Below are 23546 nucleotides of genomic sequence, written 5' to 3'. Positions count from 1 at the left end.
CTTACAAAAGCTTGATTATCAAAACAAACAATGCTACTTGAGTCATGTGCTCAACATTTTTATAACGGGAATGCTTTTTGAAAATCACCACACCAGCAAATTATATTTTCATAGATATAAACCATTGTATCAGGTTGTATGATCCAGCCAGGACTGACAGATGGGTTTTTTGTCTGTCAGTGTGACAGTTGCATGATTTCTCAAACTGAAGCTGATCACTCTCAAATTATTTCATATATTTAAAAATAGTTATTAAAAAGATGAAACAGAAGAAAATCTTTTCTGGACCAAACTTTTCATTGTTAAAGCTCATCGTTCTTTGAAATGGACTTTCTCTTCTTTGTCTCCTCCTCGGCCTTGTGGAAGATCTGTCCATCTGCCTGCCTCCTCCAGCTCAGTTTGATGTCTGCATTCAGTCCCTGATCCTTCAGCTTCTGTTTCAACTGAGACACTCAAAACATTCATCACTATGAATATAAGATGGAGGAAAAAAAAATGACTGGTTAATTCCTAAATGTTTTTCAGTGCCATATTTCTATGCTTTTCCAAACTCAAACCTGCAGACTTCTCATTAGATTTTTCATATATATATATATACATAAATACACTTTATTGCCAAAAGTATTCACTCACTCATCCAAATGATTAAATGCAGGTGTTCCAATCGCTTCCATAGCCGCAGGTGCATAAGTTCAAGCACCTAGGCATACAGACTGCTTCTACAAACATCTGTGCAACAAGTCCAGTGATGAAACTTCCTCCCTGCTAAATATCCCACAGTCAGCTGTCAGTGGTATTATAACAGAGTGGAATCGATTGGGAACGACAGCAGCTCAGCCAGGAAGTGGTCGGCCAGGTAAAATGACAGAGCGGGTCAGAGGATGCTGAGGTGCATTAGCTCAGGAACAGTGCGTGGAGAGCTTCATGGAATTGGTTTCCATTGCAACTGCATCCAAGCCGCACATCACCAAGTGCAATGCAAAGCGTTGAATGCAGCGGTGTAAAGCACGCCGCCGCTGGACTCAGAGCAGTGGAGACGCCTTCTCTGATGTGACCAATCATACGCTTCTCCATCTTGCGATCTGATGGAGGAGTCTGGGTTTGGCGGTTGCCAGGGGAACGGTGCTTGTCTGACTGCATTGGGCCGAGTGTAAAGTTTGGGAAACTTTGTGGAAACAGTTTGGGGAAACAGTTTGAGGAAACTGTCATGGACTATGTTTTAGATCATGTTTGGTTTTAGATCATGTCTTAGTTTAGTTCTTAGTTTTTTCATGTTTTAGGTTCAGGTCTTGTGTTTAGTTTCATGTCCTGCCATCAGCCTCACGTCCCTCACCTGTGTTTTCCCCTTCAGCTGCACTCTATCCCTAATCACCCTCCACAGTATTTAGTTTCCAGGTTCCCTTTCAGTTTTTGTGAGATCCTTCCCTGTCACCATCCATGCGACGCTACGCCACAGATAAGTCACAGATAAGTTTCCATGCAATGCCAAGTGTTTTGTTTTGTTACATATTTTTCCACAGTTTAGGTTTTTGAATCCAGCTCAGCCGCGCCTTTTGTTTGTTACTTTGTTTTGCAAAATACATCAAGTTTGCTTTTTTTCAAATATCCGCATCCGTGTCCTTCTCAAACCCTCCCACACTGACAGAAACAGTTTGGGGGAAACAGTTTGGGGAAACAGTTTGTGGGAACAGTTTGGGGGAAACAGTTTGTGGGAACAGTTTGGGGGAAACAGTTTGTGGGAACAGTTTGGGGGAAACAGTTTGTGGGAACAGTTTGGGGGAAACAGTTTGGGGAAACAGTTTGGGGGAAACAGTTTGGGGGAACAGTTTGGGGGAAACAGTTTGTGGGAACAGTTTGGGGGAAACAGTTTGGGGGAACAGTTTGGGGGAAACAGTTTGTGGGAACAGTTTGGGGGAAACAGTTTGGGGAAACAGTTTGGGGGAAACAGTTTGTGGGAACAGTTTGGGGGAAACAGTTTGGGGAAACAGTTTGTGGGAACAGTTTGGGGGAACAGTTTGGGGGAAACAGTTTGTGGGAACAGTTTGGGGGAAACAGTTTGGGGGAAACAGTTTGGGGGAAACAGTTTGGGGGAACAGTTTGGGGGAAACAGTTTGGGGGAACAGTTTGGGGGAAACAGTTTGGGGGAAACAGTTTGGGGGAAACAGTTTGGGGGAACAGTTTGGGGGAAACAGTTTGGGGGAAACAGTTTGGGGGAAACAGTTTGGGGGAACAGTTTGGGGGAAACAGTTTGGGGGAAACAGTTTGGGGAAACAGTTTGGGGGAAACAGTTTGGGGGAACAGTTTGGGGGAAACAGTTTGTGGGAACAGTTTGGGGGAAACAGTTTGGGGGAAACAGTTTGGGGGAAACAGTTTGGGGGAAACAGTTTGGGGGAAACAGTTTGTGGGAACAGTTTGGGGGAAACAGTTTGGGGGAACAGTTGTGGGAAACAGTTTGTGGGAACAGTTTGGGGGAAACAGTTTGGGGAAACAGTTTGGGGGAAACAGTTTGGGGGAAACAGTTTGTGGGAACAGTTTGGGGGAAACAGTTTGGGGGAAACAGTTTGGGGGAAACAGTTTGGGGGAAACAGTTTGGGGGAAACAGTTTGTGGGAACAGTTTGGGGGAAACAGTTTGTGGGAAACAGTTTGTGGGAAACAGTTTGGGGGAAACAGTTTGGGGGAAACAGTTTGTGGGAAACAGTTTGGGGGAACAGTTGTGGGAAACAGTTTGTGGGAACAGTTTGGGGGAAACAGTTTGGGGGAAACAGTTTGTGGGAAACAGTTTGGGGGAACAGTTGTGGGAAACAGTTTGTGGGAACAGTTTGGGGGAAACAGTTTGGGGAAACAGTTTGGGGAAACAGTTTGGGGGAAACAGTTTGGGGGAAACAGTTTGTGGGAAACAGTTGTGGGAAACAGTTTGTGGGAACAGTTTGGGGAAACAGTTTGGGGGAAACAGTTTGGGGGAAACAGTTTGTGGGAAACAGTTGTGGGAAACAGTTTGGGGGAAACAGTCTGTGGGAACAGTTTGGGGGAAACAGTTTGGGGGAAACAGTTTGTGGGAACAGTTTGGGGGAAACAGTTTGTGGAAACAGTTTGGGGGAAACAGTTTGTGGAAACAGTTTGGGGGAAACAGTTCGGGGAAACAGTTTGTGGGAAACAGTTGTGGGAAACAGTTTGTGGGAAACAGTTTGTGGGAAACAGTTTGGGGGAACAGTTTGGGGGAAACAGTTTGTGGGAACAGTTTGGGGAAACAGTTTGTGGGAAACAGTTTGGGGGAACAGTTTGGGGGAAACAGTTTGTGGGAACAGTTTGGGGAAACAGTTTGTGGGAAACAGTTTGGGGGAACAGTTTGGGGGAAACAGTTTGTGGGAACAGTTTGGGGAAACAGTTTGTGGGAAACAGTTTGGGGGAAACAGTTTGTGGGAACAGTTTGGGGGAAACAGTTTGTGGGAACAGTTTGGGGGAAACAGTTTGTGGGAACAGTTTGGGGGAAACAGTTTGGGGGAAACAGTTTGTGGGAACAGTTTGGGGGAAACAGTTTGTGGAAACAGTTTGGGGGAAACAGTTTGTGGAAACAGTTTGGGGGAAACAGTTTGTGGAAACAGTTTGGGGGAAACAGTTCGGGGAAACAGTTTGTGGGAAACAGTTGTGGGAAACAGTTTGTGGGAAACAGTTGTGGGAAACAGTTGTGGGAAACAGTTTGTGGGAAACAGTTTGGGGGAACAGTTTGTGGGAAACAGTTCGGGGAAACAGTTTGTGGGAAACAGTTGTGGGAAACAGTTTGTGGGAAACAGTTGTGGGAAACAGTTTGGGGGAAACAGTTTGTGGGAACAGTTTGGGGAAACAGTTTGTGGGAAACAGTTTGGGGGAACAGTTTGGGGGAAACAGTTTGTGGGAACAGTTTGGGGAAACAGTTTGTGGGAAACAGTTTGGGGGAACAGTTTGGGGGAAACAGTTTGTGGGAACAGTTTGGGGAAACAGTTTGTGGGAAACAGTTTGGGGGAAACAGTTTGTGGGAAACAGTTTGGGGGAAACAGTTTGTGGGAAACAGTTTGGGGGAAACAGTTTGTGGGAACAGTTTGGGGAAACAGTTTGTGGGAAACAGTTTGGGGGAACAGTTTGGGGGAAACAGTTTGTGGGAACAGTTTGGGGAAACAGTTTGTGGGAAACAGTTTGGGGGAAACAGTTTGTGGGAAACAGTTTGGGGGAAACAGTTTGTGGGAACAGTTTGGGGAAACAGTTTGTGGGAAACAGTTTGGGGGAAACAGTTTGTGGGAAACAGTTTGGGGGAAACAGTTTGTGGGAAACAGTTTGGGGGAAACAGTTTGTGGGAACAGTTTGGGGAAACAGTTTGTGGGAAACAGTTTGGGGGAACAGTTTGGGGGAAACAGTTTGTGGGAACAGTTTGGGGAAACAGTTTGTGGGAAACAGTTTGGGGGAACAGTTTGGGGGAAACAGTTTGTGGGAACAGTTCGGGGAAACAGTTTGTGGGAAACAGTTTGGGGGAAACAGTTTGTGGGAACAGTTTGGGGAAACAGTTTGGGGGAAACAGTTTGTGGGAACAGTTTGGGGAAACAGTTTGGGGGAAACAGTTCGGGGAAACAGTTTGTGGGAAACAGTTTGGGGGAACAGTTTGGGGGAAACAGTTTGTGGGAACAGTTTGGGGAAACAGTTTGGGGGAAACAGTTTGTGGGAACAGTTTGGGGAAACAGTTCGGGGAAACAGTTTGTGGGAAACAGTTTGGGGAAACAGTTTGTGGGAAACAGTTTGTGGGAAACAGTTTGGGGGAAACAGTTTGTGGGAAACAGTTTGGGGAAACAGTTTGGGGGAAACAGTTTGGGGGAACAGTTTGGGGGAACAGTTTGGGGGAAACAGTTTGGGGAAACAGTTTGGGGAAACAGTTTGGGGGAAACAGTTTGGGGGAAACAGTTTGGGGGAAACAGTTTGGGGGAAACAGTTGTGGGAAACAGTTCGGGGAAACAGTTTGGGGAAACAGTTTGGGGAAACAGTTTGTGGGAAACAGTTTGGGGAAACAGTTTGGGGAAACAGTTTGTGGGAAACAGTCTGTGGAAGACAGTTTGGGGGAAACAGTTTGGGGGAACCAGTTTGGGGATGGCCCCTTCCTTTTCCAACATGACTGCGCACCAGTACACAAAGCAAGGTCCATAAAGACCTGGATGAGCCAGTTTGGTGTGGAAAAACCTGACTTGCCTGCACAGAGTCCTGACATCAACCCAATAGAACATCTTTGGGATGAATCAGAGCAGAGACTGTGAGCCAGGCCTTCTGTCCAACATCAGTGTCTGACCTCACAGATGAATTTCTGGAAGAATGGTCAGAAACTCCCATAAACACTCTTAAACCTGTGGAAAGCTTTCCTTTTATAGCTGCAAAGCAGCTAGCTAGAGGACTAGGAACCAGTTTAATTGAGACTTCGGACTTGTGATACCTGACTCAGTTAGAAGATTCGAATCATTAACCCGGGTGATTCAGGAACTGGCCAGTTCTACTTTAAATGCACTGAAAACCCAAGAGTACTCTGCAGAGGAGTCATACTCTGGTTCCTCTTTCAGAAGGTGTTGATAAAGGCATTATTGTTTAGTTCTCTGATATCAAGACTTGACAACAAAGATGCATGAAAAACAATTGAAAATGATTTGCATTAAACATGATGGAGATTAGTTTTACTCTGTGTACACACGTCATTGGTTAAAGGACTGAAAACCCAATGAAGTGTAAAAACAAACATGATTTACCTGCTTCAGCAAGTCTTCCTGCACAGCTGAATCACTCAGATTCAAAGAGGAGCTGCTCTCCAGCTTCACCTTCACCACGTGCTTTGAACCACGAGCTGGTCCAAAGATTAATCAAATCAAATCAAATCAAATTTATTTATATAGCACATTTCATGTACAAACAGTTCAAAATGCTTTACATAAAATAAAAGCATTGCAGCAGGGAGTGGAAGAAGCATTAAAATACAAAAAAGAATATAAAGAGAAACAAATAAAATAATTTAAATGAATTTAAAAACCAGCAACAGTCCAGATAAGTTCAAAGATATCGTGCAGATTTCATGCATAGACACATGAGAACAGAAATGTCTTTAACCTGGATTTAAAAATGTCTCCATTTGGTGAAAGTTTAATCTCCACTGGCAGTTTGTTCCACTTGTTTGCAGCATAACAGCTAAATGCTGCTTCTCCATGTTTAGTCTGGACTCTGGACTGGACCAGCTGACCTGAGTCCTTGGATCTCAGAGCTCTGCTGGGTTTATATTCTCTGAACAGATCACAGATTGTAAACCATCAGCAGGCTTTTAAAATCTATTCTGTGACTGACTGGAAGCCAGAGTAAAGATTTTAAAGCTGCTGTGATGTGTTCAGATCTCTTAGTCCGGGTTAAAACTCCAGCAGCAGCGTTCTGATGAGCTGCAGATGTTTAATGCTCTTTGTGGGAAGTCCAGTTAAAAGAGCGTTACAGTGATGGAGTCTGCTGGAGATGAATGCATGGATGAGTTTCTCCTGGTCTGTTTGGGAGAGGAAACCAATTCACCAATTCAGCTTTTTTAACATGGTCAGCTATCCCCATTCAGCTCATAAGCATTTTTACTGCTGTTTCGCAGGAACAGCTCTTTCTAGTTATTTTCCCTTTTCTGTCATGAATTTCGGCGCGCTACTAGTCTAACACCGATGGTCCGACCGGCATAAAAATCACACCGCTGCGTGCACAACGACCTCGATTGGTGTGCTTTCTTTTTTTTCTCTCATTAGTGGAAAAGAATTCAGACAAAGTGGGAAAATTGTCAATGGGAAAATGTATTGAAAATGAAAAGATTTTGGAGGCCTCATAACTCAGCCATACAGCATCACAAAGTGTATATGTGACAGGAAACACTGAACTTTAACTGAACTACAGCCTCTGTCTCTGGGCAGGCGGTAGCTTGGCACCCATCAAAAACTTCTTCATAAATGTTCTAGTTGTTGTTAAAATGCATCATAGCATCATTGTTTATGTACATTTTCTAACTTCTGCATTAATAAGTCATTCTTAAATGCATTGGTGCTTTCTTCTGTCCTCACAAGTCTTTTTCCTCTGGCTGATTTCTCTTGTATTTAGTGTCATAAGCTGGTACATGGTCACTGATGTCGTTGATCAGTCCACTCAGTGTTGTTCTCCATATTATTAGTGAATATATTATACGGCTGATTGTTACATTTTACTTTTTTTTTCCTGACAGAATTAATTCTTGTACATGCTAATAAATGAACAACATAGTTTTAATCTTTCTGCCAATTTCTAAGTTTTTATCTACATACTCCCCCTCCACTGTTGTTCATTCTATTCATAAAGTTAACTTCATACTCATCCTGTAGCTAGTTATTTTGAAAGGTTCCGTGAACTGATTGAAATATTCCTTGCATTTAGCTAATAAAATGGATTACTGTTAATTTGCTATCCATTTTTTTGGTGTGATTTAACTGTTCATTGATACAAACCACATGTGGAGCAGCAGCCTGCTATGTTTTGCTATGAGATTAACTAGCCTGTACTCCAGTTCTGACTGGAAGGTTCAGTATAGATGGAAGCTGCCAAACTTTATGATAAATTGAATCATAGCTTACCTTGGTAACAAATAAAGGACATTCTCAAGTCACAGTTCCAGTTCTGCCATTTTCCAGAGTCATTAAAGGTGGCTGCTGCACAAAACTTTCTGCCAACAGGTTGTCCCGTTCCCCAGTAACTAAATGAGAAGTTAGTTCCATCCGCCCACTTCCAGGAGGTGTCTCTGAAAAGACCGATCCAGGCCATAGCTCCTGTAGGTAACACCTCGTTGATCTTCAGATTCTCTGACATGTTTGTCACTCTGGCCAGGTCTGTGTGATGTTCTCTGCAGTAGCTCTGACCCTGACTCCATGTCATCCTTGTGGGGTTGAAGACAAAGCTCACATTTGTCCCTAGAAGTAAACCACAGGGAAGTGCTACATATGAGCATAAATGACACCATCAATGCAACCTCTGTGGCAACATTCTGCTGAACTAAAAGGAGATGCAGAAATGACAAACATGAAAAATTTGGTGTTCTGCTCCTGCTTTTGTTACAATTCCCACCTTTTCCTTCGGAGCAGATCACTGCAAGAGGTCGGCTACAAACTTCATCATTCCACCGTCCATTACCATACATCACCACACAATATTCTGTGATATGGACGTTGTTTGGTTCCCCGGGTGACCAGTTTCTGAACTCTTCCTCATCAGGTTTGCTGAAGTTCGACATCGACCACCTCCAGTTGTTGACGTCATCATACAATCCAATCCAGGCTTGCTGAACACAAAAGTTGATTTGTGTGGTCAGGCTCAGTTATTTTTTGTATCAGGAAAGAAATTCTATCGAATATGGTACTTTCCAAGTCTCAAAATGAGGTACACACAACCTGAGATGAATACCAACATGTGACACTTTATACTGTTTGTAAGTTGTTGAACTAAAACCAAAATCTCTGCTTTTATAGAAGAGCTGACTGTTTCTGATGATCAATTCATCAAGTGGATTGATTGGCTGAGTTGAATTCTAGAATAGTCCTGCACTAGTGGCAGCCTGCTGCAGTATCTGGACATTCATGAGCACAGATTTCTTTTCAAACATTTTTCCATCCTGGTTTGTGGTGTTGCTGCTGGAAAGCTTCCTGCTGGGAAGCGGCACATGATGTATGGCCATGGCAACAGGAAAGTTGTTTGGGAGGGCTGTTACGCCCCCAGCTCTCTAGGGGAAAAGGGGAGATAACATGAAGGAAAATAAAAAAACAAAGATTCAGAAAAGTAACCAGAATTTAATGGACAAAATTAAACATAGAACAAAACAACTCTTAAAGTACCCAAATCTGACTTAACAACCAAAATTAAGAAGGATCTAACAAAAGAAAACTCAACAATTCACACAAAGTGCTCTCTCTTAAGGCGAGACACTACAGGTGAATAGGCTAATATTTTAGAATAATAGATATCACCATGAAACTTCCGCAGTTGATTACTTATACAAGTATGAAAAAAAATGTATTACAAGTTTTAGAAATTTGTATGTTTAATTATGCAAATTAGGCATGATCTCATTAAATATGCGCACATTTGCATATATTTCTGGAAGATAGATCTGAACATATGATAAAGCCTGGTGCAAAATTCTTTCTTCATTTTGTTTACACACTAAATGTAAAGAAAATTACAGAGGGATTTCAGGATATCTGCTTTCATTTCCTAGGAAATCAAAATATACTGCCCATAGTCTTAAAAACATCGATTTTTGCCGTATTTTTTTATTATAATGTCACATAAATCAGGCCAGGAATAATTTATCAACAAATCCTTCTGTAAATATCTTCAGAATACTGCTAAGTGTATAACTGGAAAGTTTGGTGTCAGTAGGTGCTCCATAGGCTGAGATTGTATTGAAAAATACAAAAAACTGATTTTGAGAAAACAGCATTTAAAGATTTAAATAGGGGAATTCAATACATTTGTATTGGAAACAATTGCTCAAAAACAGAATAAATGCTCAGGCCCTTAGTAATACTAATATTGAATAAAATAATCTTAATAATAAAGAATACAAGCAAATACAATAAAAGACCTTTTTCTTTGAAAGTTGTGGTGTTAGGGGGCATTTTCGGAGCGTCAGAGCGAATCACATTAGCAGAAACAAGCAGCAACCAAGATTTCGCCTATAAATCCGCCTTCAGACATTCACGATTGGTTACTGATAGAAAGGAAGTACTGTTATTTGGGTGACATATCATTGTGCAGGAGACTCGGAGCTTTCCAACGATACCGGTCATGACAGACTTCAGTAAATAGGTGAAGCTCGGCATGGCGCGTTGGAATGCTAACTTTTTGGTAAATTCGGGCGAAAAGTACTGCCGCGAGTAAACAAAATGTAATAAAATAAACCTTTTAATTTATGTTTTCAACGTTTTCTTTATAGCAGATTGAAGGAGCAGACTGGCCCAAAATCTCAAAATTGACCACTGCATGAAAAATCACTGTTTTTGCCTGCCGTGTCTCGCCTTAACAAGTAAGACACATACAATATCTCCAAGTGCCTACAAACAAATATCATAAATGAGCAGAGCACCGGGGGCCAGCTACCACCAAAGAGTCTTTTCAGGGCTCTCAAGTCTCACGCAATGAGCGTGAGACACACGCATTTCAACACGCTCACACGCCACACATGCCATTTCTCACGCTGAGAAATGATCAACTTCGTCGCACAGAAATTCTAATGGCCGATACTATAAACGAGTCAATGGCAGGTTACTGTGCGCTCGTACAGCTCAGAACTATAGCTCTGGTACAGCTGTCTTGATTTAGCAACCCATCGGCAAATCACAAAATAGAATTTCTCAGCCAATCAGAAAACAGAATTTCTTGTTGCCGGGTGTGAAATAGCTTTCAGCTGCAAGCACGCGTACCATGAATGCACAGCGGACATAGCCTATTATGCTCTGAATGCGTGCAGAAGTTGTAGACGAGCTGGAGGTGGAAGAGAACCGTCAGGATCATCAGCAGGTCATATCTTCATTTATTTGAATCTTTTATTAGTTACTATAGTTTTCCTACTCCTTGTAAAAGACCAATACCTGCCGATTAAAGTGTTCGTTGGAGTAGTAGGCCTAAATATTCAGCACACACCCTTTGACATGAGCAACTTAATGAAAAATGAAAAATATGTAGGAGTGTAATTAGGCTTCCGTGGTTAATTTTTTTCAAAGGTGACTGGTATGAGCAGATTCCCAATAAGGCTATCTACAATTGCCAAACTGGTATTAGTTCTGCCACACTGAAATGCTGATGCAGAGAGGGTTTTTTCCATGGTGGGGCTCAATAAAACCAAGAGCAGGAACACTTTGTTTCTGAATGGAACTCTGTCATCCATCATGACTGTGAAAATGGCTGACATTGAGCCACAGTGCTTTAAATGGGAGCCCCCAATATCAGTCATCAAGCATCAAAATCTGCCACAAACACTTACAACACTCATAAACAAACACACACAGAGAGGGACTGCTCAAGGGGCCCATTTGGGGTTATGTTTGTTTTTCTTAATTTAATTTGTCTGTTTTTTTGTTTGTTAAGACTTTGCATACCTAAATCAATTTATTTTAAAATATAGCAGAATTTAGTGGAAAAGTGAAGATTTGTGATTTTGGTATAAATAAAACAATTTCTTTGTTCTTTAAGTAGCTAGTTTATGGCGATGGGATACTGCAAGGGACCCCCCCCAAAAAAACCCCGAAAGAAACCCCCCCACGCACATGGTCTCATCAGAGACAAACAAACTAAGGATATGGATTGCTGGAACCATGTCCTGTGATCTGATGACACCAAGATGAACAAATTTGCTTTCGATGGTGTCAAGCCAGTGTGGTGGTAAAAAGTGATTTGTACAAAGAAAAGTGCCCCATGCTTAAAGTCAAGCATAGTAGTGGGAGTGACATGGTTTGGGGCTGTATGGATGCCATCAACAGTAGGAAGCTGAATTTCACCAAAAGAAACATGCTTGTCAACATGTACTGTGACTACTGAAGCAGATCATGATACTCTCCATAGGATTTCAGTCAAATCTCACACACGTCTCTTTTAGCCTGGTGCAGACTCAAAATGTAAAATTTCAATGTAAGGCTAGGATGAAACGCACAACGATGACCTCCCTTTTAATGCCTTTTCATTTCATGACATTTCGGGCCAACACGGCCCATTCTCAGGGAGTTTAACATAGGGGTGTACTCACTTTTGCACCAGCATAATTTCACAAAAATGGACAAATATGTCATTTAAGTTATATTATTGACCTTTCTTTTCTGTTGTAAGCTCAACAGATGTTGTATTAAACTTACTCTATGCACGTTTTGGGAATAACTTGTGTGTGTATTAAAATATTGTTCAAAATGTTACTTTTCAACAGGGGTGTACTCATTTTCACTGTGCACTGTAGGGATATGCAAAAGTTAGGGTATGCAAAAATGTTCAGGAAGGTGGCAAGAATTAAAATAACATCCGTGTGAGTCCCAGGATGCAGTTTTACCCAGCAGAACATTGTACTGTAACAAAATGAGCCGTGTTATTCCCTTTAGCTGTCAGTGGTCATAATGTTCCATCCATTATCTTCCGCTGGTCCGGGGATCGGGTCGCGGGGGCAGCAGCTTGAGCAGAGAAACCCAGACGTCCCTGTCCCCGGCCACTTCCTCCAGCTCTTCTGGGGGGACCCCGAGGCGTTCCCAGGCCAGCCGAGAGACATAGTCTCTCCAACGTGTCCTGGGTCTTCCCCGGGGCCTCCTCCCAGTGGGACGGGCCTGGAACACCTCACCAGGGAGGCGTCCAGGAGGCATCCTAACCAGAGGCCCCAGGAGGCGTCCTAACCAGATGCCCCAGGAGGCGTCCTAACCAGATGCCCCAGGAGGCGTCCTAACCAGATGCCCCAGGAGGCGTCCTAACCAGATGCCCCAGGAGGCGTCCTAACCAGATGCCCCAGGAGGCGTCCTAACCAGATGCCCCAGGAGGCGTCCTAACCAGATGCCCCAGGAGGCATTCTCACCAGATGCCCCAGGAGGCGTCCTAACCAGATGCCCCAGGAGGCGTCCTAACCAGATGCCCCAGGAGGCGTCCTAACCAGATGCCCCAGGAGGCGTCCTAACCAGATGCCCCAGGAGGCGTCCTAACCAGATGCCCCAGGAGGCGTCCTAACCAGATGCCTCAGGAGGCGTCCTAACCAGATGCCCCAGGAGGCGTCCTAACCAGATGCCCCAGGAGGCGTCCTAACCAGATGCCCCAGGAGGCGTCCTAACCAGATGCCCCAGGAGGCATCCTAACCAGATGCCCGAGCCACCTCATCTGACTCCTCTGGATGCGGAGGAGCAGCGGTTCTACTCCGAGCCTCTCCCGGATGACCGAGCTTCTCACCCTATCTCTAAGGGAGAGCCCAGACACCCTGCGGAGGAAACTCATTTTGGCCGCTTGTATTCGCGATCTCGTTCTTTCGGTCACTACCCACAGCTCGTGACCATAGGTGAGGGTAGGAACATATGACATTTATAACAGAGTGTCTATTTGCACCCCTGGTACAAATAGCCTTGGCCACACAGCTGAGCTATTCACACCCCGTGACGTAACACCAAAACAAAAGCTGCTGGCTTGCACAAAAAAACATGGCGGACATCCGTTTTTTTCGTCATCAGAAAGTGAAGAATACTGCTAGGTTTCGGCACTAATATCTGTTCCAATTAAAAACTAGATGGAAACATTGTGTTTTATTTTCATAATCGATGTTCAGTGAACACATTACAACCGTCAGTTTGTTAGTTTTTAGAAATTTCGCGATCATGACGTTCAGCCATATTAACTATAAAGTTACCTGCACACCACAGAGACGTATATGATCAACTAGCTTAGTGGTAAGCGATTTTGACTCAAATGCAGGAGTCCCGGGTTCGAATCTTGCCCGTTGCGTTTTGGCAGTGAGAAGTGATAGTGCGCATACCAACGTCTCTGCAGAGAAGGCGCGCAATTTGAAAAACAATTCAGTTCTCAAACGGAAGTTTTGATTGCAACAATTAGCTAGTCCACCAGGGTGTAAATAGCACACTTTGCTATAAATAGCGTACATTATTCTGAATGTCTATTAGCACCCCTGGTACAATAGCCTTACACTATTCACAACACTGCTCTATAAAGAAGGTTCTTTATAGATCTGTGATTCTTCACACCCCGTGAATTACCACCAAAAACACCTTGCTCGTGAGCACAAAGGCCATTGCGGACATTCGTTTTTTCCTTATCAGAAAGCGAAGAATTCTGATGGCACTAATATCTTTTTAAATTGAAATATAGATGTCTTTCTTAACTCTTAACTGAGGACATCTCTGGCCTAATGGATAGCGATGTAATCCTCCATACATGATCATGTAAAAAATGTCTTATAATAAGTAGATCATAGCTCTGTAAATGAGAATGCGAGTATCATAAAAGAGGCATTTCCATTGCAGATTTTGCATTAAAATTTAATTATGTGATCAATATGCCAGTGTAAAAACAAAGGGGTGTAAATAGCATACATTGCATTTTGTACCAGAGGAGCTATTACAGTAATGGAACACATTGCCATGTGCACCGGGGTACAAATAGCATACACTTCTAATTGCACCAGACGGGGTATCAATAGAACACATTGCTGAGTGCACCGGGGTACGAATAGCATTCACTTCTATTTGCACCAGGGTACAATCAGCATACAGTGCTAATTGTACCAGGGGTGCAAATAGCCTTACCCTTTATTTAATCATTTAAAAGCCTTGAGGGGAAAAAAGAAGGAAAAAGAGTTGATTTACTGTGATATTGCTTGAAGATGCCATGTTGTTCAGGAGCTGTATGTCCTCCATGTTGTCTACAGTGGCCAGGTCTTCGTGCTTTTCCCTGCAGTAACTCTGAGCTTCAGTCCAGTTCTTCTGCTCATGAACAAGATAGTACTGAAGTCCAGAGAGAGAGGAGACGGCACACAGCGCTGCATTGACACACGAGAACACAGTGAACAGATTAGTTAAAAAAGTCTAACTAAAGACACCTCACAATGAATCAAATAAGACAGAGAGAGAATAATGATGAACTCAGTGAAATACTTGCCCGATGCAGCAACGATGCACCGAAGAACTTTCTCCATCCTTCCACTTTCCCTGCTTCCCTTCTCTGATCTGCGACAGCAGACACGTAGCTGCTGAAATAACTCCCTTTCATCAGTTTCATGCAAACAAAATATGCAAACTGAAATTACAGTGAAATTCTGTATTAGACATTGTCAAACCATCACACGTCCCATTGACCATTGACTGAAAAAGTTCAACAATATGTAAATAATAATTCCACTTCCTCCAGATACTCAAATCAGTAAGCAAGAAAGAAGTTAAAAAAAACTTCCCTGGGATCCAAAGTGAAAAAGAAAAGGGGAAATTACATAAAACAGAGACACTTTTTTCCCTCTAAAGCTAAGATATAAGGACGATTACGATGTTTGATCGTCATTATGGGTTCCCAATGCCGAAGGCATGAGACACACATATTACTCTGTTGCCAGATTATTCTCCCGTTTCTGCCCTTAAGTTCAGCGCTCTACTTGAGCAGCGATGGTCCGACCGACATATAAAGCACACCGCTGTGTGCGCAACGACCTCGATCGGTGTGCTATTACGTTTGGCTCTCATTAGTCAAAAGGAATTCCGGCAAAATGGGAAAAAGTGGGAAAATTGTGGATGGGAAAATGCATTGAAAAGCACTTTGTAGCCCTTTTTCCATCAACGACATGATTCCCTTTAATTTGATGCGCATCAAGAAGTTAGTGCGATACATGTGATGGAAAAACGGTTAAATCGCTAGAACGCCTGTTTTGTCGCATTAAATCAATTCGCTCGAAATAGGTGGTTCAGGGCTAAGTTGTATCGCTACAGAAGTGATGGAAAAGGTTAATGCGATTCAGACTAGCCACGCATGCGCAGATGGTATTGGTAAAGCGCGAGGATTCGAATGTTGTTGTTGAGCCGCTCAGCCGCCCCATTTCACCTATCCTGTCGGTATCAAAACAGCAGCAACAACTAGTAACAACAATGTCCGATGATAAAAGAAACAACTGGTCGAGAGCAGAGACTCTGCTTTTTTTAAACACAATTCGGGAGGTCCTGAAGCAGCATAATTAATTCTCGCCTCGCTCTCATCGATGAGAGTGAGGAGAGAATTAATTATGCTGCGGATCCTGCGGATGAAGGATCCTCCTTCTTGAATTTCTGACGGCTATTATAAGCACTAGCAGCATGTTTAGTCCTATCCTACGGTCCATAACTCTAAATAAGTAACTAGCCTAATAAATAAAACGAAAGCCGGTGGTGAAAAGGTACGTAGCCTTGAAAGTTAAAGCAACTGTTATAACAGGAGGCTGATAATAACAGTGCGAGCAATTAAATTCCCGCTACCGAGCATTCTAATTCGCTACAATTCGCCACTTTTGTAATGGAAAATCATCTGGTCGAGTCAGAATAATGCGCATCAGCACGTTCCGGTGATGTCATTTTATTTCGCTAGAATCGTCCTGTTTGATGGAAAACCAACCGAACGCATCTTATATCGCAACAAAGTAATGCGATATAACTTTTAATTCGCTACAGAATCTGATGGAAAAAGGGCTAATGAGGGCATTTTCTCAGCCATAAAGCATAACACAGACCTCATTCAAAAGCCCCTTTCACACTGCGACCCGCTACCTTAGCGGGTCCAAATTGCACCTTCGACCCGCGTCGAGCAATGTGAACGCGTGGCGTGTTGGTGACCCATGCCGCTTGAAGCCGAGTTCAGGGGGCGTTGCCTAGTGGCAGAGCGTCACACGAAACACATAAAATGCTGGGCGTGTACAATGACGTAGGCACAAGCCATGCGTCGGAGGTAGGGTTAAATACACCTTGAGGACTCGTTTTTGCAATTGTATATGCAGTTCATGGAGATGTTATTTTACGGGGTGTGGATGGTTATAACGTGGGAATCCGCCGAAGAACATATGCGGAGAATACAAGAGCACTATAGTCCCCGAAATGTGGCGGTAAATAACGTCCTCTGCTCGGAGGCTGAGGAGCTCGAGGACCTCCTTGTCTCCCCAGTTGGCCATATTAAAAAATGTCTCGAACTTGATGTAGGCTAAAACAGAGTAAAACTTGTCCTCACCTGTCGCTGTTGTTCTGAATCAGCTGTCCATTCTGTCTTTTAAACTCCTCGCGTCAACTCGACTCGCCTTTCGACCCGCGTCAGACCCTAGTCTTTTTGCCGAGCCGAGTTTGATGTGAACGCAATCGACGCGGGTCGGACGTGGGCATGGCGTGAGGAGTTTAAAAGACAGAATGGACAGCTGATTCAGAACAACAGCGACAGGTCGGCAGTGTGAACGCAACAGCGGACACGCTAAATTCGCAGATTAAACGCGGGTTATTCGGCAGTATGAAAGGGGCTAAAGTTTATACGTGACAGAAGACTCTTTAAATGAACAAAAGGGTTTGTTGATACATTATACAGCTTTGACACAACGGCAGCTTACGTTTTAGGAAGACTACATCTCGGCCGAGGTGTCTCTCCCACTCTGTTTCTCACTCTAAATTAGATACTACACCAATTCCTCGAACAAATGTCTCTCATGTCCAAAAATATCTGCCCGATCTGGGCAAATTTAACTTCAAAACGTAGGCATTTTTGTCCTCTTTCACACAAAGTCACACTCATTGAGCTCTGCCAGACAGATTCCTCACAAATTGCCTCTGAGCGCAGAGAGTCGGCCCTCCCGCTGACATTCCGCCCATTATAAACGCCTAAAATCATCAAATTCAGGTGAAAAATGATTTTAAAACTGCCATAAAAAGCGAGCCACACATAGTAGGCGAATGAAAATTACACCGCTGGCTTCTGCCGTCTCTTGGGGCGCTGACGGTTCAAGAATTATTAGGATACGACTATTACTTTTCGAATAGTGACCGTTTGTTCGAGACAGTCGAGTGCAGTCAAAATTATAGTGCAATTTTAAGAAGCCATAGTGAGCGTACATGTCAGAGACACAGATGAGCCGCACCTGCTCCTGTTACCGGGGCAACGCCTAGTTAGCCTGCTCTGTTATAAGACTGCTTATGAGGGCAGAGCAAAGATGGCTGCCCTGTTATAACAGCTTCATGTTATAAATCTGATCTGCTTTTCTCCTTTAAACTGATAGTGAGGGGAATTTTGAAAATACCCATAATGCAATGGGAAAATGCATTGAAAAGCACTTAACGAGGCCATTTTGAAAATGCCATTAAAGCTGTATTTTAAACAGGACCTTGATAAAAATTACATAGCTTCCTTCAGCAGACCTGTCTTCTCCATTTTGAGACTCGCAGAAGCCCAAAATTCAATGGAAAAATCAATTGAAAAGCACTTAACGAGCCAAAAATACCAAAAACTGCCCTATTTTGGAGTTCTCATAACTCAGCCATACGACATCTCAGAGACCTCATTCAAAGTTTATATGTGACAGGAGACTCAACTTCAATTGAACTAAATGGTTTGTTGATAGGGCAGTAGATTGGCACCCATCAAAATTTCTTCAGAAATTTTCCAGTTCTACTTACTCCATTTAGAATATAGGCCTACAAATGTGCAAACAGACAGATTTACGTTATTTTTGTTTTTCGATGTCCGTCGTTATCTCGTCTCCGTGTCTGTCCTTTGTTGCACGTTTTACACTCATTAAGACTTAAATTGGCCTTGGTGCTCCGTGCATGCTCCAATGTTCAAACTTTCTGCAGTTCTTGTTGTAAAAACAGTGAGTTATATTAATACACCTGAATTCCCACTAAAGCATTTCACCTTCACCTCATGTTCTTTTCAGAGAGAAGAAGCTTTCTCCTGCAACCCTTCCAAACAAGTCGGAATAGCGGGATGTCGGGATTAAACAGAGTTAAATGTTACAATCTTAAAATAATACACTCTATATTTGATTGAATAATAATAAAGAAGGATCAGACCAAATGAAAGAGGCAAATCCATAGAGTATCTTTCAGAACATGAATCAATGTCTGATAATATCCAGAAAAGTTATGAAATGTTTGAGGTAAATCAGAAGATAAATGAGCATTTTCATGCATGAAATCATCTTTATTTTGAAAATGAACACGATGCAAACAGCTGAGACAGACTGTTGATATGCTTTCATTTATTTATTTGAATGATCTGAAGTCACATTTGTCATCATGTCTTCCAGCAGTAATGTCATCGAGGCTTGACATCCCGGTGGAAGCGACGTGTTCGTGTCAGCTGAGTGGAGCATGACACAACTATGGGCCTCTGGCGCAGATGAAGTAATTCTCTCTGGAACATCTTTCGTCGTTGACGTAGCTTTTTGCTGTAAAAGTATGAATACAGTCAGAGGTTTTATGCTGCAACTTTCTTGACAAATTAGTTTCTTTCCTGGTTAATTCTGATTTAAAAATAACAAAACACACTAATAAGAAAGTAAGAGGACATGTGACTGTTTTTAATACTTCATGGAGGCTTCGTGGAGAGAAAAGAGCTACTTTAACCAATCAGATTGATCATTCGTTCTGTAACAGCCTCTTAGCGCCATCGTTTCTGACCTTAGAAACCTCCATTTACACTGCAACAATGAGTTGGTACCTGCGTTCATGATCTCCATACAACTCTCACGACCTCCAGTGTTGTTGGGTTCACCTCGGCCCCAGGAACTGAAGGTAAACCTTGCACCGTTGGTCCACATCCATATTCCGTTCTGAAATTAAATATAATTTTATGTAAATTTGTATGTATAAAACTCTCATAATATCAAATAATTAATTAATCCAATTAAAATGGCAATAAATGCAGCAAAAAAAATAAAAATAAACTAATATTAAGATATAAAATGTGAAATAAATGGATATTTCTGCTGTAATTGAAATAGCATTTATTTAACTTTGTATTCATACAATTAAAGTCCTCCGTCTGAGCTGGACACTCATCCCTGAGCCAGCGGGGTCACGGTCGTGTTCTAAGCTGTCGGGAGCAACCTAAAGTATCACCTGTATAGCATCATGGCCTCCGACCCAAGTTCTTTCGTTGTTTCCTGCCGTCAAGATGATCCGCTTCAGGAAGTTGAACTCACTTGAGGACCGGATGGAGGCCAGATTTCCTCCGTATGCGTTGCAGGAACGCTGGAGAGGACAATTGATAATGTATTGCTTCATGATAAAAGATGTAGTAATAGATTGGTCTCCCTAGCATTTAAACAAAAAAATATTTTGTAATTTTAATGTCAACAATAAAAGACAAGACTTTAAAGAAGTCATTTTCTCTTTATATGAAATATCCAATTTCTCCTAAGGTAAAAGAAACCCACTTCAAAATTATATCTGATGTATACCCCGTTGGAGATTTTCCACATAGAAGATTTAAGTTTCTGATCCATGTGTCTTCTGCTCCTCTCAAATAGAAACTACAGATCTTTTTTTTTTACAGCTTCAACATGTTAATGCTTTCTGGTCTGATATTCATGGTTGGGTCTCACTTAAAATTTCTAATTTACCTTTTTTCACATCTAAGGACATTCTTTATTTCATGGACAATCTGAACTCTGATGTCAGTAATCTTGTGATCATTTTGAGTAAATATTTGATTCATACAGGTAAATGGAAAGATACTGTTCCGCTGTTTACTGTCTTTCTAAACTATTTTGTTCAATATTTTAAAACACTTAAATATGTCTCTAATCCAAGCAAGAAAACAACTGATGTATCAAAGCATTGCTAAATCTTTGCCGTTTTAAATAAGATGCTCAGCCCACGCCACATTTGTTCTTATTGTACTTTTCTTTTTCTTTTTTTTTCACTTCACGTTCGGTTTTGTAAACTGTAACAGTGGCTGTGTTCGAAACCACATACTTCTCCTACTAACTTTTTGAGTTAGTAGGCGGGTTTGAGTAAGCGAGAAGTTCCCGGATGCATACTAGATTCTCTGAAATGTTGGGTATGCATCATGAGGTTACTACTCATACTCAAACTACCCAAGATGCAACGTAACGTGACGTCGCCGATCGTCATTTCCTGTCAAAACGGCAGTTTCAAGCTAGCTACAACGAGGGTAGCTTCACTTCCTGTTTTCAAAACAAAAGCACCAATTGTATGGTAATGGCTTTCCCTATGATAAAAGGCAACGGGTATTTTATTTTGTGAAAATAACCGGAAGTGCGTTAGCTCACTGCGGCTAGCTTTAGTAGCGCCGAATTCGTGGGAACAAAATTGTAAACAGCCGGTATTTTGTCAGGTTTTCAACACGTTGGGGATCTAAACGACTACTTTCTCACCTGAAAATGTTTCAAATGTTGCTAAAGTTTACAGAGTTTAGAGCTTAAGCGAAATCAGCTTCAGGCCGGCTGATTTCGGCTTGGGCAGGAGGGAAATGCATTGTGGGTAAACGCTCTGCATACTGTCTGATCGATTAGTATGTAGTATGTTGTATGGAGTATGTTGTATGTAGTATGCGGTTTCGAACACAGCCAATGTCAAGATTACTTCCCTGACTTGTTTTGTATACCATTGAAGAGCTTTAATAAAGTTGGAAAAAAAAAGTAACACTGGAGGGAGATGGTGCAAAGCAAAGGTTGATAAACAGAACTGCAGCGACATCCCCACACTGTGCCGCTCAGGCTTCCTCACGTTAGGACTTAAAGCAGAAAAAAGGAGAATAAAAAACCCTAAAACATTTCCTCGTGCTTAAGATGGTTTAAAAAAAACTAAGAAATAAAACTGGAATGAGTGTTTCTTGCACTGCTGCCAGGTTTTCTTACGCTACTGAAGCTGGAATGTTTCTTATTTTTAACGCAGTGACAGGTGTTGTACCTCAGCAGAAATCCAGTTACTCTTACTTCTGAACAGCCGGTAACAGGAGCCTTGAAAAGAAGACCAACCGCTGGGGCAGGTCTCACAGGGAACAACTGCAAAACATCAAAGTGAGCATCAGAGCCGCGTTTTCAAGCTCAAACGGTCCACAAGAACAGGAAGGACACCAGGTTCTACATGTAAGTTAGTCGTAGTTCAGTCATTCATCGAGCTGAGACGGCAAACATCGGTTTTGGTCCGTTGTTCAATAAGTTAACGGAAGTTACTTGGTTTTAAGACCAGATCAAGTTTAGAATTTCATCAGAGTTTTCTGACTTTTTCACATCACTACTGAAAGCTTGTGAATCTTTTAAGCGCACTCGACAGTTTCATGGAAAGCTGAACAGACGGATTATCGATAGGTTCCTGAAAAGGTTCGCACAGTTCAAACATGAAACCTACTTTTTTGTATGAAGCATCCCGCCTGTGGATGGAAAAGACACAGTTTAGGTTTTCTCATTGAAACGATCAACTGGAAGCTGAGGTCCCAGAAAAGAGTCTAACCACCATGAAAATTACTACGACAGCTCACAAGTGGTACAGATTTCAAATAGTTCGAAGAAAAATTCTCACATCTGCTCCAATCCACAGCGCGCAGCTCAAACAGAGGAGCACAGCGACCTGAAGAGCTGATGCCATCTGCGTAAAAATGAGAAAGGTGAGAATGTAAATCAGTACGCAGGAAAGTTACGGGACAAAGTTACGGGACGGAATTAAAGGACAAAGTTACGGGACAAAGTTACGGGACAAAGTTACAAGAAGAAGTTACGGGACGAAGTTACAAGAAGAAGTTACGGGACAAAGTTACGGGACAAAGTTACGGGACGAAATTAAAGGACGAAGTTACAAGAAGAAGTTACGGGACGAAGTTACGGGACAAAGTTACGGGACAAAGTTAAGGGACAAAGTTAAGGGACAAAGTTACGGGACAAAGTTAAGGGACAAAGTTACGGGACAAAGTTACGGGACAAAGTTACGGGACAAAGTTACGGGACAAAGTTACGGGACAAAGTTACGGGACGAAATTAAAGGATAAAGTTACAGGACAAAGTTACAGGATGTTTCACTGCAAAATAAAGCCAGAAGATATCGAATAGAACAACAAGAATTCCAACTTTACCTCGAAGAAGCTGTTGCAGTCTCAGTACCTGGTGACAGGATGTCCTGAGGAGGGTAACACGCAGTCTTTATATACCTTCAGTTGCCTTTATATACCTTAGTGTTTGAGTCATCATGTTTTAAAAAGTTAAATATTGGTTTATCATGCAGGCAAAAAATATAAGAAAAACAAGCTGACGCCCTTGTTTTTATTACAACTCATCACGATACGGTTGATAGATGTTCTGGTCAGGCCATAACTAGAGCAATGGTGTCAGGTTTGGGGGGGAGGTAGGACACGGATGCGGACTTTCAAAAGAGCAAACTTGGATTTATTTCTCACAAAAATCAAAGTTCAAACAAAAAGCACGACTGAGCCGGATTCCAAAAATGAAAAATCAAACAAATAACTTGACATGGCATGGAATGAATAAATACTTAGCTTAGCAAGACGACATAACGAGGCATGAGGGGTGAAGGCCGGTAACAAGGGTAGGAAGTTAGGTAACATGGGTAAGGATCTGACAAACTGACAGGGGAGACTGGAAACTAAATAGAGGGCTGGGAGTGATTGGAGACAGGGTGCAGCTGGTGACAATGACTAACGGCTGCAGTAATGAACTAATGATGGGAATGAACTAATGACCAGAGTGAGGGGAAAAACAATGACAAGACTAAAAACAAGAACTGAAAACCAAAACATAACATAAAACTAAAAACATGGGCAGAGTCCCGTGGGCGTGACAGAGCCCCCCCCCCCCTTAAGTGGTGGATCCCAGACGACCCAAAAGTCTGAGGGTGGGAGGGAAGGGCTCAAAGCCAGAGACGGCCTGGCGGGTGGCCGGACATCCGATGACGTGGCAGGAGGAGGAGCCGGAGACTGTCCGGCAGCCGGACATCCGGCGAGGGGGAGCCCCCCCCTTAAGGGATGGATCCCAGACATCCCCAAAGTCTGAGGGTGGGAGGGAGGGGCT

At 42.6% G+C, this 23546-nt stretch overlaps 2 protein-coding genes across 2 annotated transcripts in view; both read right to left on the bottom strand.

Annotated features, from left to right (window-relative positions):
- Positions 1-14735, bottom strand: part of LOC142390481 (uncharacterized) — a 48683-nt gene extending 33948 nt beyond the window's left edge. Inside the window, exons 1-4 of the mRNA XM_075475943.1 lie at positions 14669-14735; positions 14377-14549; positions 8111-8324; positions 7624-7956 (exon numbers count right to left, since the gene is read on the bottom strand). Of these exons, the coding sequence (XP_075332058.1) occupies positions 7624-7956; positions 8111-8324; positions 14377-14549; positions 14669-14705 (757 nt within the window). The 5' untranslated portion in view covers positions 14706-14735. The remainder of the gene's footprint in view (positions 1-7623; positions 7957-8110; positions 8325-14376; positions 14550-14668) is intronic.
- Positions 14736-18741: 4006 nt separating this feature from the next.
- On the bottom strand, positions 18742-22647 carry LOC142390480 (galactose-specific lectin nattectin-like). The gene is made up of 7 exons (XM_075475942.1): positions 22595-22647; positions 22048-22113; positions 21877-21898; positions 21436-21530; positions 19621-19752; positions 19220-19331; positions 18742-18947 (listed from the first exon to the last, which is right to left on the bottom strand). The coding sequence occupies exons 2-7, from the start codon at positions 22111-22113 to the stop codon at positions 18880-18882; spliced, it is 495 nt and encodes a 164-aa protein (XP_075332057.1). The 5' UTR covers positions 22595-22647; the 3' UTR covers positions 18742-18879.
- Between the last annotated feature and the right edge of the window lie 899 nt (positions 22648-23546).

Source organism: Odontesthes bonariensis, chromosome 10 (genome assembly GCF_027942865.1).
Source record: "Odontesthes bonariensis isolate fOdoBon6 chromosome 10, fOdoBon6.hap1, whole genome shotgun sequence".
Classification (NCBI taxonomy): domain Eukaryota; kingdom Metazoa; phylum Chordata; class Actinopteri; order Atheriniformes; family Atherinopsidae; genus Odontesthes; species Odontesthes bonariensis.
Note: the sequence above shows the minus strand (reverse complement) of the source record. Positions and strands in the feature narration are given on the sequence as shown.